General features: G+C 38.0%; 1 protein-coding gene and 2 long non-coding RNA genes across 3 annotated transcripts; 2 read left to right on the top strand and 1 right to left on the bottom strand.

Moving 5' to 3' along the window:
* Nucleotides 1–471: 471 nt before the first annotated feature.
* LOC115431298 (uncharacterized) lies at nucleotides 472–21,647 on the top strand. Its single transcript, XR_003937073.1, has 3 exons — nucleotides 472–483; nucleotides 6,818–6,827; nucleotides 21,514–21,647. It is a non-coding gene; the product is annotated as an uncharacterized LOC115431298 (long non-coding RNA).
* On the top strand, nucleotides 787–4,238 carry otx5 (orthodenticle homolog 5). The gene is made up of 3 exons (XM_030151552.1): nucleotides 787–1,601; nucleotides 2,736–2,887; nucleotides 3,223–4,238. The coding sequence occupies exons 1-3, from the start codon at nucleotides 1,502–1,504 to the stop codon at nucleotides 3,859–3,861; spliced, it is 891 nt and encodes a 296-aa protein (XP_030007412.1). The 5' UTR covers nucleotides 787–1,501; the 3' UTR covers nucleotides 3,862–4,238.
* Nucleotides 7,583–9,900, bottom strand: LOC115431297 (uncharacterized). The gene is made up of 2 exons (XR_003937072.1): nucleotides 9,731–9,900; nucleotides 7,583–9,515 (listed from the first exon to the last, which is right to left on the bottom strand). It is a non-coding gene; the product is annotated as an uncharacterized LOC115431297 (long non-coding RNA).
* Nucleotides 21,648–22,324: the final 677 nt, after the last annotated feature.

The following is a 22,324-nucleotide window of genomic DNA, read 5'->3' as shown; positions in this document are numbered from 1 at the left end:
AAAAAGAAAAAGAAAAGCTATAAGCAACTCGTTACTATTATTATTATTATTATTATTATTATTATTATTATTATTATTATTATTATTATTATTACAGCCTTTTGAATGAATGGATGAATGGGCCGGAGGGAGCATGTTGGGGATCAGAAGGGGATTTAATAGCAGAACAACGCAGTCTTTGTGCTGTGTTTAATCCGGCCTGTACCCCCTTCTCCACCTCTGTGGTGCTCTCTCTCTGCCTCCACACTCTGGCAGAATCGCCCAATTATTTCAGGAGGCCAATTCTGAAAATGGTTCATCACAATCAAATGTTTCTCAAGCTTCATGTAGGTTTGTGAAGGGCTCTGTCAAACCACAAAACAGGGAGGGTGTTTACTTTAGGCCTTTTGTAACTGTATGAGGTAAACTTGTATCTCAAGAACGTTTCATGTTTTTCTATATTTATTTTGTATAAGTTCGTTCTTTAAAGCATCATTATTCATGGTTGTTTATGCCTGTTTCTCTCCGTTCCCACTTTTTCATATTTTACTTTGTGTTTTAGGAAAATAGTTCACAAAGATGAAAAACTCCACCAAATAAGACGCTCTCTGATAAAAGCTAAATATGCCACATCAAAAAGTTATTAAACTTTAAGAGTTCATAACCTGGTATATATGTGATCACTTGAAGTCTAGCATATTATATAGGGTGTGTGTGTATGTATGTGTCGGAGAGAGAAGGAGAGAGAGAGAGAGAGAGAGAGAGAGAGAGAGAGAGGGAGGGAGGGCTCTGGGTGTCTACTTGGTAAGAAGTTACTTCTAATTAGCCAACCTCTTCGTTCTCGGCTCACTTGTCCATTCTGCAGATCCACATCCTCTCCTCAGGGACCAGAGTTTGCCAGGGGGCCCGAAACCTTTCAGCACATACCGATCCGTCGCTTTAAACTTTTTGGAACTGCAGTGTTTGCTTATTTGTTCCTTTTTTTTTTTTTTACTCGTTTACCTGTTGAATTCTGTGCGTAACGCAATTACGCACGGCTTGGATGGAGAACTGCGTCGTGCCACAGGTGTAATTTATTCAGCTTTGATTATATTCCCATTGGGATATTAGCTCATTCGACTGTTGTTTACGATCTTATACTAGATAAGACATAAATATACACACAGTCTCCTCAGTTGTGGTTTTACGTTTGAGGATCGAACAAGCGTAAAGGCGCATCGCCGTCTCTTGTGCAACCTAAATCACAGGGGCCTGGCTCAGCGGCACTGAGTCAAACCATCATAGAAGGAAAGAGACGGCAAGAAGAAATCAAAAACAACAACTAAGTGGAAAACAACCCAGGGTGAAAGAAAAATATAGGGAGGGTGTGACAGGAAAAACCATAAAGTGGGAAAGAGAGAGAGAGAGAAAAGAGAGAGAGAGAGACACCCCCTGGAGACTAGCTAGGAGACCCGGCCCCCGGTCAGAGAGAAGGAGAGAGAGAGTGAGGGAGTGAGGGAGTGTTTTAAAGCAGGCAGGAGGCATGATGTCCTACATTAAGCAACCCCATTACGCCGTGAACGGGTTAACGCTGTCCGGCCCGGGCATGGATCTGCTCCACAGCGCAGCCGTTGGATATCCAAGTAAGTAAAAATCATAAGTTACCTCATATTTTCCTCCAATTTCAACTCCTTGTGTATTTTTTCTTGCAAATAAAAATATTGCTGATGGAAGGATAGCCTACTTTGCATAAAATGGCCAGTGCAGTGGGAAAACACATCTAGATCTTCCTTTTAAATTTAGTCGTGAAGTTATGCTTTGCGTCTGATTCTTCAGCATCAGAGCATGTGTTCACTTGACCTATAAGTTCAGCGGATTATAGAGTCATAAAACAATAAAAAATGTGTGTGAATGGAAATGCAGCCTGTTCTCACACAGACTTAGCATCCAAACAGAGTCCAATCTGTTACTCTTATCATTATAGACTAACCTATTTACGCAGGATGCTTATTGTATTTTATTTGGATGCCGTGGTCTTTGATGAATGGACACTTCTTAGGTTGTTTGGGTGGCTCAGTCAGCATCTGTCATCTGTAAGAAGAAAGTGATTTTAGAAGTGTTGGACTATGGCACCCCTGAACGTGAGGTGTAGTCTAAAGCTTGGCCTTCTTGGCGCAGATTCACTTTTGCATGAACGAGTTTGTTTTTGTTTTTTAAATGTGGATGATATAACACACGCGGGTTTTCTTTTCATTCCTATATTTTGATTTGAATAAAATCAACACAGCCTCATATGTAAAACCCGACATAATCACATCAGTTTTTTCGATCTGTCATAAAAATATGACAGATTCACGACGTCTGAGTCAAGGGCACTATGTTTTCATCTGGTGTGATATAGACATTTAGAATTAATCGAATAAATATATTTTATTGTATATAAAATGTGATGAACCCCGGATTTAAGACGATTCTTTTTATTTTGTGCTGCAAATTTAAAAACGGCTATAATATTTACAGGATCTAAACGCAACAAACGACATTCCCACCTGTAAATTCTATTCATAATTTAGATGCAAATCTAGTGCTTTTTCGAGTCAATATCAAATAACAATAACAATAACAATTTATTTGTTTTAATAGCCTCTACATTTTCAGGCCCCTAACATCTATTGAAGCATTATTTTCGACTAGAATTTGTCAGTTATACTGATTTAACTATTACTACTACCTCTTATGTAACAATAAAAATAATGATGATAAAATGTTCTTTCCAGGCACCCCGCGTAAACAGCGCCGAGAGCGCACTACTTTTACGCGCGCACAGCTGGACATCCTGGAGGCTCTGTTTGCCAAAACCCGATACCCAGACATCTTCATGAGGGAGGAGGTGGCCCTTAAGATCAACCTGCCCGAGTCTCGAGTCCAGGTAACAAACCAAAGCATACAGTCCCAGTCCCGTAAAGAGTAATTTTATTATAAAAATGTGTTACATATGCGAACATAAGAAGACGTTTGTGTGCGTGTGCGTGTGCGTGTGTGTGTGTGTCTGTGTGTGTGTGTGTGTGTGTGTGTGTGTGTATGTGTGAGAGAGAGAGAGAGAGAGAAAGAAAGAATACCTAAGATTGACAAAATTTTGAAAAATGACAAACGTAACAGATTTCTTTCACCTTTACCTTTTTGTTCACTTACTGATCGTCTGTTGAATTTACAATAAAGTTCTGAATTCATGAAACTCTTTCTGACGCACCTGTCATCCCTCAGGTCTGGTTCAAGAACCGTCGTGCCAAATGCCGCCAGCAGCAGCAGCAGAGCACAGGCCAGTCCAAACCACGGCCCCCAAAGAAGAAGTCATCTCCTGCTCGAGAGGCTAATACTGAGGCCAGTGCCAACCCCACCAATGGACCCTACAGCCCCCCACCGCCTCCTCCAGGCACTGCCATTACTCCCAGTTCCAGCTCTGCTAGTGCTACAGTGTCCATCTGGAGCCCAGCCTCCATCTCTCCACTGCCAGACCCCCTCTCAGCCTCCACCACCCCCTGCATGCAGCGTACCACTACCTACCCTATGACCTACACCCAGGCCCCAGCCTACAGCCAGAGCTATGCTGGTTCCTCCTCCTACTTCACTGGCCTGGACTGTAGCTCCTACCTGTCCCCCATGCACCCACAGCTGTCAGGCACTGGAGGAGCCCTCAGTCCCATCACAGCCTCCTCAATGGGTGGGCCCCTCAGCCAGTCCCCTGCCTCGCTCTCCTCCCAGGGATACACAGCGGCCTCACTGGGCTTTGGAGCCGTCGATTGTCTAGACTACAAGGACCAAGCTGCCTGGAAGCTCAATTTCAATGCCACTGACTGTCTGGACTACAAAGACCAGAACTCCTGGAAGTTCCAGGTCTTGTAAATAACAAGAAATGTTAGGAGGGGAGGGAAGGGGCTATAGGGGAAGAAATGAGGAATCAAACAAAATAGAAATGAGGTGAATAACCCTAGATTACCATTAGTGTGATCAGACAGAGGAAGAGAACTTGGGACTCAGCAATCACATAATTGTTGAACTAAAACTAATTACTAAGATGTCATAGTTCATGCTGTTTAGAAAACAAAAAGGATTGAAATGGTGTAGCAAATGTTTCTACTGACCCTTAGCTTGATGATTGTGACTGTATCTGGCAATGAACAAGCTTTCAATCAAGGAAGACAATAAGGATCCAAAAGGAAAACCTTCTGGTTCCAACTCAGTGACTTAAAAAGTGACTTAAAATACATTTAAAAACACTGGTAAAAACAAAAAAAAAAACAAAAAAAAAAAAAAAGGACAGCATGCAAGCAAAAAGGACAGATAACACATGGTGAATGCTCCATTTTCTTTCAAGCTCAATTATAAAACATTTCCTTATTTGTTTTAATTGAAAGAACCATATTCAGTAAATGTTTTGTTGTCCTTTATTAGGGCCTAATTTGGTATCACACTTGTCTGTGTAACTATCACAGACAGCTGTGAAATTGATCATTTTATAGTCAATAGCCCAAGTTTTTGTTTCATTTCTCCCTTCCAGACTTTGTCTTGTATTTACTGTGATGTTTCATTTCTGAAGCTGCTTTTCATCAGTGAACTGTCTCAAGCTGATGATCCCCAGTAGCCTTGTCTTGTACCATACTGACCCCCCTGCAGGCTGTGTGAGATAACATTAGAGATGGTAGTTAGTCACAGAGGAGACTGCAGTATAAACCTGTTGCCTTTGAGCATGGTTGTAATCATTAGCAGAACAACTCACATATTGTTAGTTTAATAGGATCACTTCCACACAATTTGGGTAACAATGCTCACATTGTAGCAACTGTCAGATGGCCCAGTATGTTTTCTCCCACAGAATCTCACTGTGCTCACATAAGGTTAGCGGTTGACTGATTGTTGAAGCAGTTTTTTATTACTCTATAAATGAGGGTTTTTTTTGTTTTTTTTTTCTTTTTTGATTGGTAAACTGCTCCATTGAGGTATTTGTTTGAAGAAAAGACTGCACCAGAGAAAGGGAAGGGACTGGGCCGCCTCGCTGCCCCCCTTTGCACAGACAGTTGGGTGCCTCTCTGTACTCCAACCTGTAAAGATGTGATGGGTACCAATATATGTGTTTTATGTCTTGTTTGATTTTTTTTTTGTATTAGACTTAAACAATATTATGTTTCTTTGAAAATTTGTGAATTCGTTTAAGTAAAAACTGTGGTAATTTGTTCTGAAGTTGATATTATTATCAGTATTATTACTATTATCATTAATATTATGTCTTCAGATGACATGGATGTCATACTTTTTGTTGTTCTTTTGTAAATATTAAAACTTGAAAATACAATCATGTCTGGTATCAGCAGTGTTGTTACGCAGGCACTACATCCAACAGAATCTGTCTCTTTTTATTAATTTCTAGAAAACTGCCAACTTTTTGTTTGTCTGTTTATATTTTTCTGGTTTCTGCTTCTTTTTTTTCAAACTCAGGGGTTCATCCGATAAAAGTAGCAGTAGGATACAATGCTGTTCATGCTTCTTAATCAATTACTGTACTTTTATCTTTTGCATATCACCTATCTTTATTGCTTATTTTTCTGACATCTCATTTTGTATATTCTTTGTCTCCTGTGTTTGACCAGTCTCATCATGACCATGCTAGTTAGTGATGATGTTTCTGAGACATTAAATGGCTCAATTAAAACCCACTGGATTTGAGTTTTTATGACTTAATGACCTTCATGGTATAAAGATACTGGTTTAGAGCATCACAGATGAGTAAAATATCTTTGTCACCTTTACAATAGGAGGTAGAGATGTTGGACATCCAGAAAAGGGAGATGGGAAGTTTTTTTTGGAGCATTCCACTAATCCATACAAGAGGTTGAGTGGGTATAAGGCAGAGTAAAGAGGGAGCAGGGCACAGAGCACACAAAACAGATTAGAACTGGCCATAATACTGAGTCCCAGCGCTCCACCAGCCCCAAACTGAAGTACGAGGGATGGGCAGATTATTCTGTATTACTGAATGTTGCTGTGTATTATTGCCACAGACAGGCCAGAGGGTCGGCTCCACAGGCTTTGGTCCCATTTTGTTACTAGTTGTAAAACAGGACTGTTGTTTTGTTTATGACATGTGTTAAATAAGATGGAACTCATGGGGCAACGTCTCTGAGGGAAAAACTGCAAAAAGACAAGGGACTAAAGTCAAGTCAAGACCTCTTTTTTCAAATGCAATGGACTGTACCTATTTATTCATCAAACACAGACACAGTAATGATATATTAATAAGACAGTGCACCAAATATGTAACTACTGATAGGTTCATGTTTTTTGTTTTTTTTTTTGTTTTTTAAATATGCATTTAACAAGTTTTATTACCTTACAACCCGCCCCTCTTGAATTAGTATATTACTATGATATTTTCATATTTCAAAATACATTAAATTGGCAACATAAACACCAGCAAGAGTGTACAGCCATACTAAAGAAACATTATGCTTAGTTCTGCTTATGTAAAATCAGGAAATGAATATCCTTTTGTGAGAAATATTAGGTGCCTTTATTAAAAGTTGTTACTGAGCCAATATGCAAGTGCCCTTTACAACCTCCTGTATACTGCAGGCAGTGAAATACAACTTAGATTGTGCAATCTTAATCAGATGGACAATCACCAGAATCATTAGGTTGGCTGTTGCTCATAACACCTTGGCTGACCGATGCCAGTGAGACTAGGATTTAGCAGGAGAACACAGAGCTGGTCTGAGGCTCACAGTGACACAGCACAACACTGGCCCAGCTAAACAGCTTATTAAAAGTACAGAGTGCAATGGACTATGCACAGTAACTGATTTAGCATTTAAGGGGTTCACACCTAGGATGTTTACTAATATTTATTTATGATTTTTACAATTTAGATAGATAGATAAATAGATAGATAGATAGATAGATAGATAGATAGATAGATAGATAGATAGATAGATAGATAGATAGATAGATAGATAGATAGATAGATAGATAGATAGATAGATAGAGAGAGAGAGAGAGAGAGAGAGAGAGAGAGAGAGAGAACCCCTCCTGTGCTCTGCAGTCACTGTGGTCCTGTAATCCTCCAGCAGCAGCATATGGACTCTGAAGCACAGCAGCAGAGACACAGATACACTCAGGACTTAGAAATATGATTCATTTCTTTCCTCTCTCTAATCCCCAACAAACAAGCTGGTGGCCGGCCTGCTCTGGAGGTACACTGTAATCATGCTACAGGCTGCCAGGGCTGACCAGCCCCTCCATCATCCCTCCCTCCATCCTTCCTCCCTCCTGCCTGCCTGCAGTCCAATTTCCTCTTAATCGATTCCTAATCCCAATGCCGCCAAGCATGCATGCGCCAAGCACACGCCCAGACGCACATATGTACAGGCAGTCATCCTCAAACACACATATGTGCATATAGTCCAACAAATGACCACTGACATTTTATACCAACATATGAAGTTAGACAGACATTTGGGAAACTTGGTTTTGTTTGGGTGTGAATAAATGAAATAAACAAATGATGAAACAGATTTTCACAGAGATAAACTGGGGTCACATTAAAATAGAGCAGGGACATTTTGGACTGTTCTATGGGAATGAAACGATGTGATTTCCAATCTGGTAAGAAGTCAAATTTGTTGATTCATAAAACTTAAAAACCTGAACAAGAGTCACCACTGGTCTCTGCCCACAAACTAAACTGTAAATTGTGGTTTCATGCAATTGCATTACAAATCTATCAATCTTGTTTTTAATCTATGGTTGGTCTTGAGTGAAAATTATGAGAACATGCACCCTTTCCATGAATATAAACACAGAGTAATTAATTGTGTGTATAGGAATATGCATGTTTGCAGTAGGACTTTCAGTATTGCTATTTAAAAATAAACATTAATTGACTCTTACTCACTGAAATAACACTTCTACTGCAGTAATCAGTGTGAACAGTATAGGATCTTTATCCACATCTGCCTTCATCAAATAATGAAAGTATCAGGGCATGGCACTAACCTATCAAACTGACAGTTGATGAATGACAGAATTTTGATCAGTCATTAAGTAAGATGTGTAATCATGTGATAATGCGTCCAAAGCACACAGAACAGCAGTGTAAGTAGGTGTGAGTGATCTGCAGCTAGTTGTGGTAACAGGATCAGTGTTACAGTATGAATGGATCAACCAGCCTCTGTCAACCTCAGCATAGACTTCTGCTAAGGGCTTTACTGCAGATTACAACTTAACACCTAGTTAATATCACTAATAGTAAAAGTCAGAGTTTAGAGCCACAGATTAATGATATGTTGGACTAAAACAGTTGTCTGGATTATGGGAGTATTTGGGTTTACGGCGCCAGATCACAAATGTGATCAGAAACTAAATTTGGTTCACACATCTGAGGTTAAAGAGATCACGTGTCATCAGTATTGTACTTTTTATTTGTCTTTCCTGTGTTATAAGTGCAACTCTGTCCCGTTTAATGTTTACATTTTTCATTTTTGTTGAGTATGGAATGTCTTATCAGCATCACACTGCTGTAGTTTTAAGATCTTTCATCAGTCACAGTGAGCTGCATGATTCACATTTAAGACATCATTGTGTATTTTGGTGAAAATAAACACATCAACAAAACTTTTTCAGTTTTCTTAAATTTGACCGCAGATGTCAGATTTTTTGATGGAAGTCACAGATCTTTTTTCTGCTTGTCCACCTGGTTTTTCACCGTTGTCTCAGATGCTCACTTCCTTCTACATCCTCTTCCTTCATGCCATCTCTTCCTCTGTGCCCCCTTCACTCCTTACATCTCCTTGCAGTTTGTTATTCTTGCTGATCTAATTTAGAGTATGTCCCAAATCCTCTTAGTGTCCTGCTCCCTCAGCGCAACACTAAGTGAATTAGACAGGATTACAGTCTCCCTCTTCTTCCTCCTCTTTCTCGTCCACCTCTTCCTCCTCCTCTTCTTCTTTGTGCTGTCACTCTTTCCTCATCTTCCCTCGTCCCCCATCTCTCCACTTTTATGTCCACCCTTCTCTGGATATTTTTCTTTTTTATCGATGGGATTAAACTCTTCTCTCTCTCCAGATGACAAATTGGTTCCAGTGTTTGCCTGTGACAGATGCTCTCGCAGACCCTGTGCATCATGGGATGTAGAGTATCGTTAATTAAACTTTGACCTCTTTGCGAACAAAAATAGAAAGAAACACTCACATAACACAGATGAAGTCCATCAGACATCAACATGCACAACAAGGAAGATAGTACTTCCAAACAAAGGCAACAGGGGACACATATCAACATATCCTAACTTTTATTCATGCTTATACTCATCCTTTCCTCCTTATTTTCTTTTGTAACTCACTCGCTATGAAGAAACCTGTTTGGCCTTCATTGTTAGTTGGTTGTGACCTCAGTTGACAGCAGGCTGGAGGAACCCCAGGTCCAGCCAGGTCACCCACTGACTGTGGCATCGTCTAATCTGTAGACTCTGGCTCTCACAGGATTCTGGGCTTCACCCGGTTTCTCCTCTGCCAAAACAGGAAGCTCAATTTGAGATCCTGGTGTTTGCGACAGGACAAATGTGGTGATGATCTGTAACTCAAATGAGATCTTTTTTTTTTTAAATGTTCCAATGAAAACAACATAAACTCATCAGACGCAACTCTCTGAGTGCAAGACATTACAGTGGTGCATGATGGGACTAAATGAAAAAGTTTAGAAATACACATAAGAGCTCCGTTACCTCACCAGGTAGAATGTGTATCAGACTTAATCCTAAAGTTTAAATCTGGCCCAGGTCTGAATCTGGTCTGGACCCTCCTTTGGAAATATCATCTCCACTCCCTCCTCTGCCTCTCCTGACTCTGTCTACAATAAAAATAAAGCAAACATGCAAGGTAACTTTTAAGTCATACACATTTAGAAGAATGATGATGATCATATGCTGGATGCATAAAATTAGAAGAAGAAGAAGAAGAAGAAGAAGAAGAAGAAGAAGAAGAAGAAGAAGAAGAAGAAGAAGAAGAAGAAGAAGAAGAATGTCTTCATTACTATTGAATGTTGGAATGAAATTTCAAGTCTCATTAAAACAGGAACTGAATCTCACTCAAACACAAACTGAAAAAACCCCCACATTGGCACCCATAAAAGTCAAGGCAAAATAAGATTAAAAAAAAAAAAAAAAGCTTAATTATGCTTTGTGTAAAATTATAAAATAACTTAGCTTGTGCTCTGAAAAAAGATAAGTTAAAATAAACCCTTGTAAAGTGTGTATGCTGCCAGGCTGAAAAATTTTAATAATTGTAATGATGTCACAGAGGGATGAAATTCTAACATTTATTCTGACATTTATCCGTTTTCTGCCAGAATATTGGATAATTTACATTTAAGGACCTTAAGAGTAAAATAAAAGTAATTATTTGATGATTGTCAATGTGGTTATGAGGTTATAAGAAGGTTATAAGACAACAAGATACTATGTACAAATGTACAATAAATGGAATGGAAAATGGAAATTAAAAGTGAAAGCTGTAATAATATAATTTTCTTTGATCTGTATTCATTATAGACAGTATAAACACAGCACATTTTATGTTTAGCTGTACATTCCTCACATTGAGGCTGCAACAATTTCAAGAAAAAGTTGCAATAAGAGCAATTTAGAGCAAATGAGTTAAAATAATGAAATAACAAATGTGATTTGAAACATGGGGATTGCAACCATGTTTTCCGCTGGCTTCCCCTCCCATTAGGATACAGGGAGGTTAATTCTCCTGTTCCGAAACAAGCTGAACATTGTGATCTCTGATGCCTCACATGACACTGTATAAAAAATTATCAGTTATCAATGGCTGATAAAACCACATGGGTACAAATTAATGTGACAAACATTTGTTAAACACTGTAATAAATAAAGGTTGATAATAATTCAAAGGGTAAGCCAAATAAGCTTTTAGCTTCAGCCTATTCCTTTTTTGGTCACAACACCAAGATCGATGTTTTTTTGGGGGGTATTTTATATTACATTTACTTCTGTTTTGCTATTGCATTGGTGTTACATCGATGAACCTTGAACTGTACTGACTGTTGTTTCACGACCAAAAATAAACAAACAAACAATGTGGAGTTACAGCCACAGATGACAGTTCTGTAGCATTTTCATGTTTTGTCCAGAGCATACAGTGTGTATTTCTTCCAAAAAAGACCCAGAATACTAATTGTTCTGACCACCATCTGAATTTTTCTGAGTGATGGTCCATTTCAGACACCTCCAAACCCAGAAAAGCGAACAACCCTTTCGGACACAGTTAACATAAGGCTGAAGTAACATTTGTACCTAAGTACACTGAATCACTTTCAGACAGTAAATTTTAAATTAAACCTCACATTATTCCCCACTGACAGACATCTAATCTCAATGAGAATAATGAGAACACATTAAAAACACTAATGTAAATGCAAAGGCACAAATGGATTGTTTATCTTTCTAAAACTTGGTGTACGTGTATGTCAAAAATCTTGGTTATCATCTGAAGACCTATGTGAATAATATTGCCCTGTATCAGAAGAGCAATCTTAGCTTGAAGTTGGTGTAAGTGGGGCTGGAATGATCCGTAAGATACGTACAAAAGGGAATTAGATTCTTAGAAAAAAAGATTCTTATTTTGTGCGCACATTATTGCAGACATGCTTTTTCCAGTGATGTAGTTATTTCATGGCAGACCTTGTCATACATGAGCAATATGCATTTGAAATACATGTATGAAAGGATTTTTTTCTCTCAATTTTGATGCCTCAGAAATCAGAAAGTTTTTAGTTCGTTTATACTAAAATTCTTAGTCACCACAATAGTACTACAACATCAGAAACAAATACCGAAATTTGGTAGATTTGTTTTAATGTGGAGACTAACGAATAACAGGGCCACAATTTTTCATTTTATTCAGCAAGCGATAATTTGGCAAATATGCAACTGTAGATTTTCTTATACAGAAGGTTTTTTTTACCTTACAATTCCTGAAAATGTCAAGCTTTAATCATGACTTTTTAAAAAGTAACGACTTATTGAACTTAGTATCTTTTTCTGTATTGCTTGTTTTTACAGTAAAATCATGCCCCAATTTAGCCAGTATTTCAAAAACAATTTCCAGATGCAGTATAAGGATGACATATTTTATAGCTTTTATTAACAATTTTATTTTCTGAAAGTATGACACATACTTGGGTGTGTCTAGTTGTTGTATGTTCATGAGTGTGCATGTGCTTAGTTCTTAGTTCAGGTAATTAAAGATAAGATGTTGTAAAAGTAAATCTTAATGAATGTGAGGTCAGGTCAGTGATATTTGGATGAGTTCTGAAAAGTATTGGAGTATGATTTATCCTGCTGGAAAGGTAAATATATTTTTGTTGTTTCACACTCATGAGAAGGATATTCAAGGGTACAGTTGAAACCTGTAAAGACTCTCTTCACTTAAACATCAGCATAAAAACCACACAGATACTGAGTATTTCCCCCTCTGTTGTTGGGGACAGACAGACAGACGGACGGACGGATGGACAGACAGACAGACAGACAGACAGACAGACAGACAGACAAATATCCAGTGGCCTTTGAGTTATGTCTGAGCTTCTGAACTTTACTCCCATCGCTCCATTACTTTTATGTCCCCTGCTGTTTTCTTTATCTGACTTACTGTGCTGTGAATACATCTTTCATCTCCAGGAAAATGATTTTCCAAATGTGTTCATATGGCCGAGCTCCACTTTGTCAACACACTTTGCTGCATTTAGAGCATCAGACATGACACCATGACACCAGGACCTCTGCATTGTTCAATCCCCCTTTTAGTGTAAACCCCTTGTGTATCTTCATCCCCCTGCTGTGCCTTCCTGTGCTCCTCTTTCTTTGTCTCACTCTCACCCATCTTTTCTCTCATTCTCATCTGAATGCCCCCCCTACACACACACACACACACACACACACACACACACACACACCTAAACACACATACACACACACACACACACACACACACACACAAACAAACACAAACACACATACATACACACACACACACTTCACCCTTACTTTCAGTAATTCCAGCGTTACCTCTCTCTCACTTGCTTGCGTAGCTTGCCCTAATCCATCCCTGACCTCAATCCCGTGATGTAACAGATCATGTGATGTAGGGAGAAAGAGAAAGAGAGAGAGAGAGACAGGAGCAGGGGACGTAAAGTGGGGAAACATGGTCTAATCCTCGATGCTGGAGCCACAGACCAATCACAACCTGATGGGGTGGGAGGTCAGGGGGTGCTTCCATTAAGTTACAAAATATTAGTCAGAGACACACTGACACAAACACAAACATACACTCACACACATGCGTGCACGCACACGTTTTCTGGAAACAACAAGTCAACATGTTTGTTTCATCTCTGTGATTCAGTGACTACGTACGCGTCATGTTCATCAACAACAAACCCATGAACATAAAGTGTTTGTTTGTGACTGAAAGGAAGTTTCACACTCACAAATATTTTCTGTGTGGTTAAATGACAATATACATTACTATTATACAGTTTAGATACTTTTTTTCAACATTTTCAAGACTGTTAAAAGAGGGTACTGATTTTAACCAATGTACACGTCAAGTTCAACTCTGAATAAATGAAACTATGGATTTTACTATTAAAATTTTTGCATCAGAGTAAAATGAACATTTTTTTAAAAAAATTCTAGAAAACTTGTGATAATATTTATCCTGAAAAACAAAAACAAAAAAAAAAACAGCTGATCAAAATAAGAAATATATAGTGTTTTCAGACCTTGAATAATAAAATCACTAAACTAAACTAAATAAATAAATAAAACACCAGTGTTTATGTTTTAACATTCCAAATGATCTCAATCCTTCTCTCTTCTGGTCTTAGAGAAATATTCAACTTTAACTGCTCCTGACCATCTAATGCATGTTTATTTTGAGAAATAATATGCACTATTGCCCATAAAACTGGAATAATTAGTTTTCAGACACACCTTTTATTCCTATTTATATACATCATTAATCCCCTTTGACCAAATGCAATGATTACATAGTGAGACTCAGTTCCATTTTATTTATCAAGAATAAGTTACAGATATTTTATTACAAATATTAATGGCTTACAGTGTACAAGCATGTTTTCATTGTAAAGTGTTCCCCATAATAATTGTGACATATGAATATGATTATATATTGAGAGAGATCATAAAGAAAATAGAGGCAATCAAAACTAGATGGAATTTGACATTTGGTCTTTTCTTTATGACTACATACACCTAGAAAGAAATATGTTTTTCCCTCTGAAAACCTTTTTTTTTTTTTTTTTAAACTCTGTCAGTGTTGAGTGTGATGATATTTGCTCATTTGGTCTGTTTACTTGTGCTGTTTCCAGTGCTGATCTGACATGATGCCAAACCTGTCCATTAGGTGGAGCTCTACAGAGACAACCAGACACAGCAGGAGAGCATGAGGCAGACTCATGGAGTTCCTCCTCTCCCTCCCCACTTTGCTTTTGTCAGCAGTGTGACTAGAGGTGCACATGGCCAGAGAAACATACACAAACACACACACACACACACACACACACACACATACACACAGACACACACAGACACACATGACTGATTCAACTGCTGGCATGCTAAGATCAGAAACAAGAAAGAATTGAAACACATTTAAGTCTTCGTGTTTGGTCAGTTAATAAATGGAGGTTCCATCGTCATCTGCCTATGATGTTTTTTCTCTACCTATTGTTCAGACTAGGACATACATTCAGTGTTGAAGGCTTACTGCTATTTCTCAATAAACTACATAACACCCAGTCAGCAATCTGCTTTTATTAAGCTTTCTTATATATACACACACACACACACACACACACACACACACATATATATATATATATATATATATATATATATATATATATATATATATATATATATATATATATATATTTATTTATTTATTTATTTATTTATTTATTTATTTATATATATATATATATATAATTTTATCTCATTCTTCTACCATTAAGAAAAACATGACTGCATGATAGATCTCCTCTAAATGAAGCTCAAAAGATGCCTCTAATCATAAACCCTGCTACACTCCTTGTTGATAATATTTTGTTCATGTTAATCACTTGGAGAAATTCCCGACACCCTCAACCCCCCACCCTCAGATTCCCCAACACCCCACCCCACCCCACTCACTGTGTCGCTTTGTGCCCTGTACATTACATTAATCCCAGTGCTGCAATTATCTAGTCTGAACCCATTCAACCCTTCAGACTCTTCTCTCTCTTCTCTCCCACCCAAACTTCCTCTCTCATCTCAGCTCCATCATCAGGACAGGTGAGGAAAAACCATCGACCTCAAATCCTCATCAGAGCTTTGTAGCCTACTTCTGTGTCTCCTATGTGAACTATTTCACATCACTTGCCTGCTTTATCTGGATCTGTAATAAAGATAAAAATAATTGTGCATTTCTTTAAGGCCAGTGTCACATAGGTATTTCAGATTAAGTGTTTAAGATCAATTTTCATTAACATTCATTTTCAATGACTCACATGTTTCTGATCTGTCAAAGCACCTTTTTCTTACAATTAATAAGCCTAACCAGCCACCAGTGACTAAAAACATCTAATGATAAAAATTGGTTTTATAACTTTTGAAGCACTAATCTTATCAGTAGATTTAACTAATTCAGGTAAATGCAGTTTTTTGGCTTTACATCATCATCAGATTCATTTGGGCAGTCAGAGTATGGAAACACTGTCATCTTCTGCAACACTGATTCATCTTATAATATAGGTTTGTTCATATGTTCAGTTCATTCACTCTGGGCTTTTATGAACATCTACATAATCAGTAAATTAAATATAGGAAAAATCCCCGCTTTTAACTGAAAAATGCAAAATGCACAAGATAATATTACAATAAATGACGACAAATCATTCAGGAAAAGTTAAAAATGTATTTGTTAGTTTCCACAAACATAGTTCTAGATCTTTAAGGCTTAAAAATACTGGTGTATGGGTCAGGGTTACGACAGTGTTTTTCAACCTTGGGGTCAGGACAAAAAACAAAATTAAAAGAATTTTTTTTTTAGCAAAACCTTAGTTTGTGACATTAAAATGGGGTTACAAGCCTAAAAAGGTTGAGAACCACTGGGTTAGGGTTAGTCATGAGCCCCTTTTTCCACAGCACTTCTGTTACAGAAATACTTCACCTTTATTCCAGAACGACGTCTGTGTGAACTGAATGGAGGGATCATTTGGTCCCACCTCTGTCACGCTCTGGAGGTGATAACAGAGCCGTGACAAAGGTGGAATCATGTATGTAAAAGAAACACCTGTCGTTGCATAACCAAGGTGTGACGTTTTGATGACGTGTTGTGTGTGCGACCCCCGTGCCGGGGGGATTTAAAAATAAGCGTGGTCTGTGTACAGTAAGCAAGCACATCAATGCGATCAGAAAGATGTCAAAGTGGGGAGACACCGAGATCTGCGAGCTGTTGTCACTTTGGGTGGAGGCAAGCAAAAAAATCTGCCAATGGAACAATTGAAAACTAGAAGGACCTCTGCCAAGGCAGATCAATCCCCCCCCTCCCGATCACCACCAAAATGCAAAATGTAATCACTTGTTCCTTGTGCCAGTCTCAACATTTCCTGAAAATTTCATTTTTTTCAGGAAATGTTGAGACTGGCACAAGGAACAAATTATTAAATTTTGGTAGTGTTGGGGGAGGGGGGGTTGATCTGCCTTAGCGGAGGTCTGCGTTCTCTGAGTGCTTTTCTAGTTTTCAGTTGTTCCATTGGCAGATTTTTTTGCTTGAATAAATTACTTAGTTATTGATAAAGGTGCAAAAGTATTTGAGGGGTAGGATTAAATAAGTTTATACTTCATCCCACTTCTTTTCGACCATGCAAATTCAGACTTTTTTGTACTCAAAGACAGTTTCTGTTCATTTAAATGTTATTACCTCTGCCAAGGAATGGCGGGATTTGTCAGTTTGTTTGTTTGTTTGTTTGTTTGTTTGTTTGTTTGTTTGTCTGTTAGCAAGATAACTCCAAAAGTTATAGATGGATTTGGATGAAATTTTCAGGAAATGTTGATATTGGTGGAGGTGCTTTTCTAGTTTTGTTTTTGTTTTATTTTGTTTCTTTGCATGTTCGACAGAAAGAAAGAAAGAAAGAAAGAAAGAAAGAAAGAAAGAAAGAAAGAAAGAAAGAAAGAAAGAAAGAAAGAAAGAAAGAAAGCTGTCTCCTGGCCATGACTGTATGTGTTTATATTTCCATTATTTTGCTTTTTTACAGGAAAATCTTGTACCTTTTGCTTCAAACTACCGACTCTGTTCTGTGGGATTTCTCTGTCCTTCATGCTTAGAAAATAATTTGCAAAAGCACCACTATGATTAAATCCCCAAAAGACAGAAGCAACTTAATTTTCATAATTGATCATAGTAGATATATTCATATTACATAGTACAATATTATCCTTCAAGTATAACCTATGATCTTACTATGAGATGTACTGCTATTGTTGTATCTTGTCTACATAGACCTGATAGATGGATGATGTATTATTGGCCATTTGAAGGTTGTAACTTTTACATTGATGAATGTTTGTGAATCCTGCAATGAACTGATGGTGTTTTATTGATGGTCTTTGATAAGTATGTTCTCAGTTTAGTGATTTATGTGTGGGTTTCAGAGTTTTATTCTGTTTAATGTGTTTTATGTACATTTTTAATGTGGATGTATGGATGAAATCTCTATTGTCTGTAACGTCTGCTTCTGCACTCTTTCAAAGGGAATTTTTAGTCTCAATGAGTTTTTTTCCTGGTTAAAGAAAGGTTAAATGAATTAAATAAACATTTAGGGTGTACTCCACCTTCACTTATTGTTAGCTGGGATAGACTCAGGCACACCCATCACCCTCTCATGGACTAAGCGTTTCAAAAAATGAATGAAAGAATTAATATATGTATTTTTTTTCCATTACATTGCAGTATTTCTTTTTTTTTTCCTTATCAGTCTTCTGCTGTTATGTCGTGTTGTGATGATATGATGGAACTTGAAACAGCAGATCTTAAATGGTTCATCCTGATACCTGAGATTTGCATGAACATGCCATTTATGCTTCAACTGTCCAAGTTTTAAGGGGCATAAAAGAAAAATATGATTTGAGGTACAAACTTCACCAGCCCCTCATTCTACTGGAGCTTCATGTCACCCACCAGTCTCCCACCCCCCTCCATACACCCACCACATACATCTGTCCCACAGCCTCCTTCCCCTTCTGTCCTCCAGTACTTTATGTCACCCCCCCTCCTCCACAAACGCACACATACTGTACCAGTCTAATCTGAGGTCGACCTTTCAACCCCCTGCCCCCCTCTGCCCCCCACCAGCGACACACACATCTCCCTGTCTCTCTTCCTCAATAACCATCCACCCCAATCTCCTCACCACCCTCACCCATCATGCTACCCCCCTCCACACCCCTACCAGCACCAACCACCCCCTCCACTCCATCCCTCCCTCTACCAATCCCAGCACTGTGTTAATCTGGTGCTGGTCTGACGGTCAGCACTTTGAGCGGCAGACAGACAGATTGGCTGTAATCCCCTGAGTGCCACAGATGGAGCACCAATATACAGACCTTGGGGAAGGTGAACTCAGAGATGTGTGTACACACATACAAATACACACTTGAACTCATATGTAAAAGGACTCGCAATAAAAAAAATGCATATACCTCTTTAGATGCATGGACATAGTGGGTCCATTACACGCTCAGCAGTATGATTTATGAGTGGTCAGACTGTCATGACATGCCGCTAATGTAAAAACACACTTTACTTTTAATGGACACATAGCTGTACACATAGTCTACACAACCAGTGCATGTCTTGGTGAACGAGACACTTCCAGTATGGCCAATCAGCGCAACATAATCCAATCTTCTAATTCATCATTATTCAGGCCTCTGCAGAACAACAAAAGCCCAACTCATATGGTCCTCATGCCAGGGTTTTTCTCACAGTACTGAGGTCCAAATCCTGAAAGAGACCATTCTTTTGATATTCTGCCATGTAATCCTGCAGATAGATTAGGTTTAGGCTTTTTTTGTCTTTTAATCCAAAGAATGAAACAATCCAAATAATTGTATAATTATCTTTGTGTGAACCCATAGAAGACAATAGATGTTGTGATGACTCATATATATTATAATCACTGAACCATTTTCATGAGGTAGTAAGGAATTAGTGTAATTCATCTTAACTAACATTTGATCAGAAAAATGCCCTTATAATCTATTAGAACACTTAAATGAAAGACACAGCTCTGGAACACAGAACATCCACAAACAACAAACACACTGACCAATCTGATTATGACTGATACCCAGCTTCACACCAACACATATATGGCGAAATAAAAACATATACAGCTTATACATTTTATTCAAGAGGAAACACAGTCTCATTTACAAAGCTTGTTATTTTAAATGGTGTTTGTGACACTATTTATATGAATATCATGAAATTTGATGCGCATGTTATGTTCAGAAAAAATGAATATACCATTGATTTTACATTTTACAGTGACGGGGGGGGGGGCACATAATAAGTTGGCACTGTTTTGGAGGGCCAGGTCAATAACAGTTATGTACATAATCATATACATTGTTATAACTGTTTTTATTAGTCTTCAGTCACATTGTTAAAGATGTTCTTAATTTGTAATTTTTTTTTTGTACTAAATTGACAAAGTTATAAATGTATTACACACATTTTTATTCCTGTAGCATCAACTAAAATAGTAAATTAAACACAGTGATCTATTCTCCAAAAACTCAGCATAAGGCTTTACCTTTGACTTAAGTGAGTAAATACTTAATAAGTCCATGTCTGATTTAACCCTCTACATCCTGAATCAGTCTTTTTACAGAATTTAGTATCTTATAGAGATAAACGTTAACTCTCACTGCTGATACTTTGCAAAAATGTGCTTCATTTGTGAACAATAGCAACAGCCTTCAATATAAAAGTATCATAGACATATTGCATATATATTTACTTTAGATCCTTGATTTATCACTGAGCAGAAAGGGACAGTATGAAGGCCGGATGTGGCCCAGGGGCCCTACAATGCCCAGGTCTGGTTTAGAATACAATGAACATGGCTACTGACTACATTCTCATCGAATTCAAAATGAAAATATTATTGTTTAGAGCAATTGTTCACAGAAAATAACAACTGGTCAAAACATCAAGAAATTTGGTCAGAAATCATGCAGAGAAAATGAGTTCACATTCACCGATTAACATTTTACTAATGTTTAAACTTAAAGGGTTCAGAAATTAATATTTAGTGATTTTTTTTTACCAGTCTTTCACATTGCTGTTGATAATTTTTTAACAGAATCATGCAAACAGCTCAGCTCGTTATATTTAATTTGCCATCATCTGTCTTCCACCTCACCACATTCCAGATGTTTTCAGGGAGGTTTAGGTCTAACTGTCTTCTCGTAGCAGTTTGGAAATATACTTTGAATGTGACCGAAACATTGACGTCACTTGTGATTCTATGAATTGTCAACCTGATCTACGATCTGTGAAACGCTGAACTGGGTAGAGGCACTGAGGCGACTGCTGCCATGTGTGTGTACATGTATGTTTGTGTGTGTCTGCTGCTGTGAGGCCCATCCAAAACAACAGGATTAAAGGCTGGTGTTTCATTAGATGTTTGTTTGTCTATGTGTGCCTCATTGTAATGAGTATAGCCGAGGCCACAATAACACGGGTGAATGTGTGTGTGTGTGTGTGTGTGTGTGTGTGTGTGTGTGTGTGTGTGTGTGTTTGTGTGTGTGTGTTTGTGTGTGTTTCACTGTAATGAATATGGCTGAGGGCATGGCTTCATCCCTTTTAATCAAGGAAGTAGAAGGATGAAATGAAACACTGATGAAGGGAATGATGTCAACCCAGAAAGGGATATTAATTGTGATGCCAGAGTCTCACGTCTGTGGGTGTGTTTGCATGTGGGAGACACGGGCACACAACTAAGCATACAACAAAAACAGAAAGTTGGACAAAGGAGTTGCTTTAAAATGGAATTTAGTTGTCAGAAAAAATATATATATATATAATTACAGAATTACTCTTCAAAATGAAATAAAGTCTGTTGAGAAATGTAGAGGAATAACATAGCCTCATGAATTTAGTTGCACAGGGATGTTAAAGAGAAATAAATGGGGTTCTAATTTACACATGAATAAAGCACATTTTGTTACAATTAGGAGCCGTGTGGTGCTGATGTACCCACTAAATATGGTGTTTTACTGCCATCTAGTGGTGAAGAGGTCATAATGGGGCCTCCATGTCCAGTCTGTTTCAGATTGCCTGCTTCTTGGAGACAGAGAGACATTTGGCATTTTGAGTATGAATACCACTATTACTACAGCAAGAAACCCAGTTAAAAGGGTCATATTGTTGCTAACCCCACTTTTATTAGTCTTTGGGATTTATTTGTGTATTTGGGGACCCTAATAATTCAAAAAGTTTGAATCTGAACCCTCCAAGTGCTACAAAGCTACAGTATCTTTATATTCATTTTGGCAAAAATCGAGTGGATTTCTACAACCTGTTTTAATTCCTTCTTTTTTTTATTCCTTCTTAATTTGTTGCATCTATAACTAGTTATGTCACGACATTTGCACTTATGAAGTCAAGACACACAAACATTTTTTCCAAGCACGCCATATTTGTTTGTCAGCAACAGCAGTTGTAGACCATGCTGAAAATATGTCCATACTTCGAGCTGATTACCTCAAATGTTCGGTTGTTGGTTGTATTAATGACCACAAGTGGCTGAACAGAACAGAAAGCACAGTCAACAACCTGGAGGGGGTGGGGTGTGAAGTGGCTCATTTGCATTTAAAGGGTCAGCGCTCAAAATGACCTTTCTGGTGTCATTACTCAGAAATAGGGTTGAAGATGGACCTGTGGAGTTGAATTAATGAAGAATTCAGACCCAAGCATAGCATTTACAGTTTATGTAGACCACAGGGAAATGTTCTAAAATGCATAATTCCTTTTTAGAAAGTAAAATATCACTCCTTTGCTTTTTTTAAGTGGAAACAAAACTTTTAAAATGACAAAATATTTTGGCCTGCAAGCAAAAGTTTCAGATTTGAAATGAAAGAAAATGAGAACACAATCAATTTTGTTAAGTTTAAAAATTTGGAAATCTCCATTTTTGTTTTCAAATCTTGACTTTTTGTTTC

This window comes from Sphaeramia orbicularis, chromosome 13 (assembly GCF_902148855.1).
Source record: "Sphaeramia orbicularis chromosome 13, fSphaOr1.1, whole genome shotgun sequence".
Taxonomy (NCBI): domain Eukaryota; kingdom Metazoa; phylum Chordata; class Actinopteri; order Kurtiformes; family Apogonidae; genus Sphaeramia; species Sphaeramia orbicularis.
This window is presented reverse-complemented; position numbering and strand designations above follow the sequence as displayed.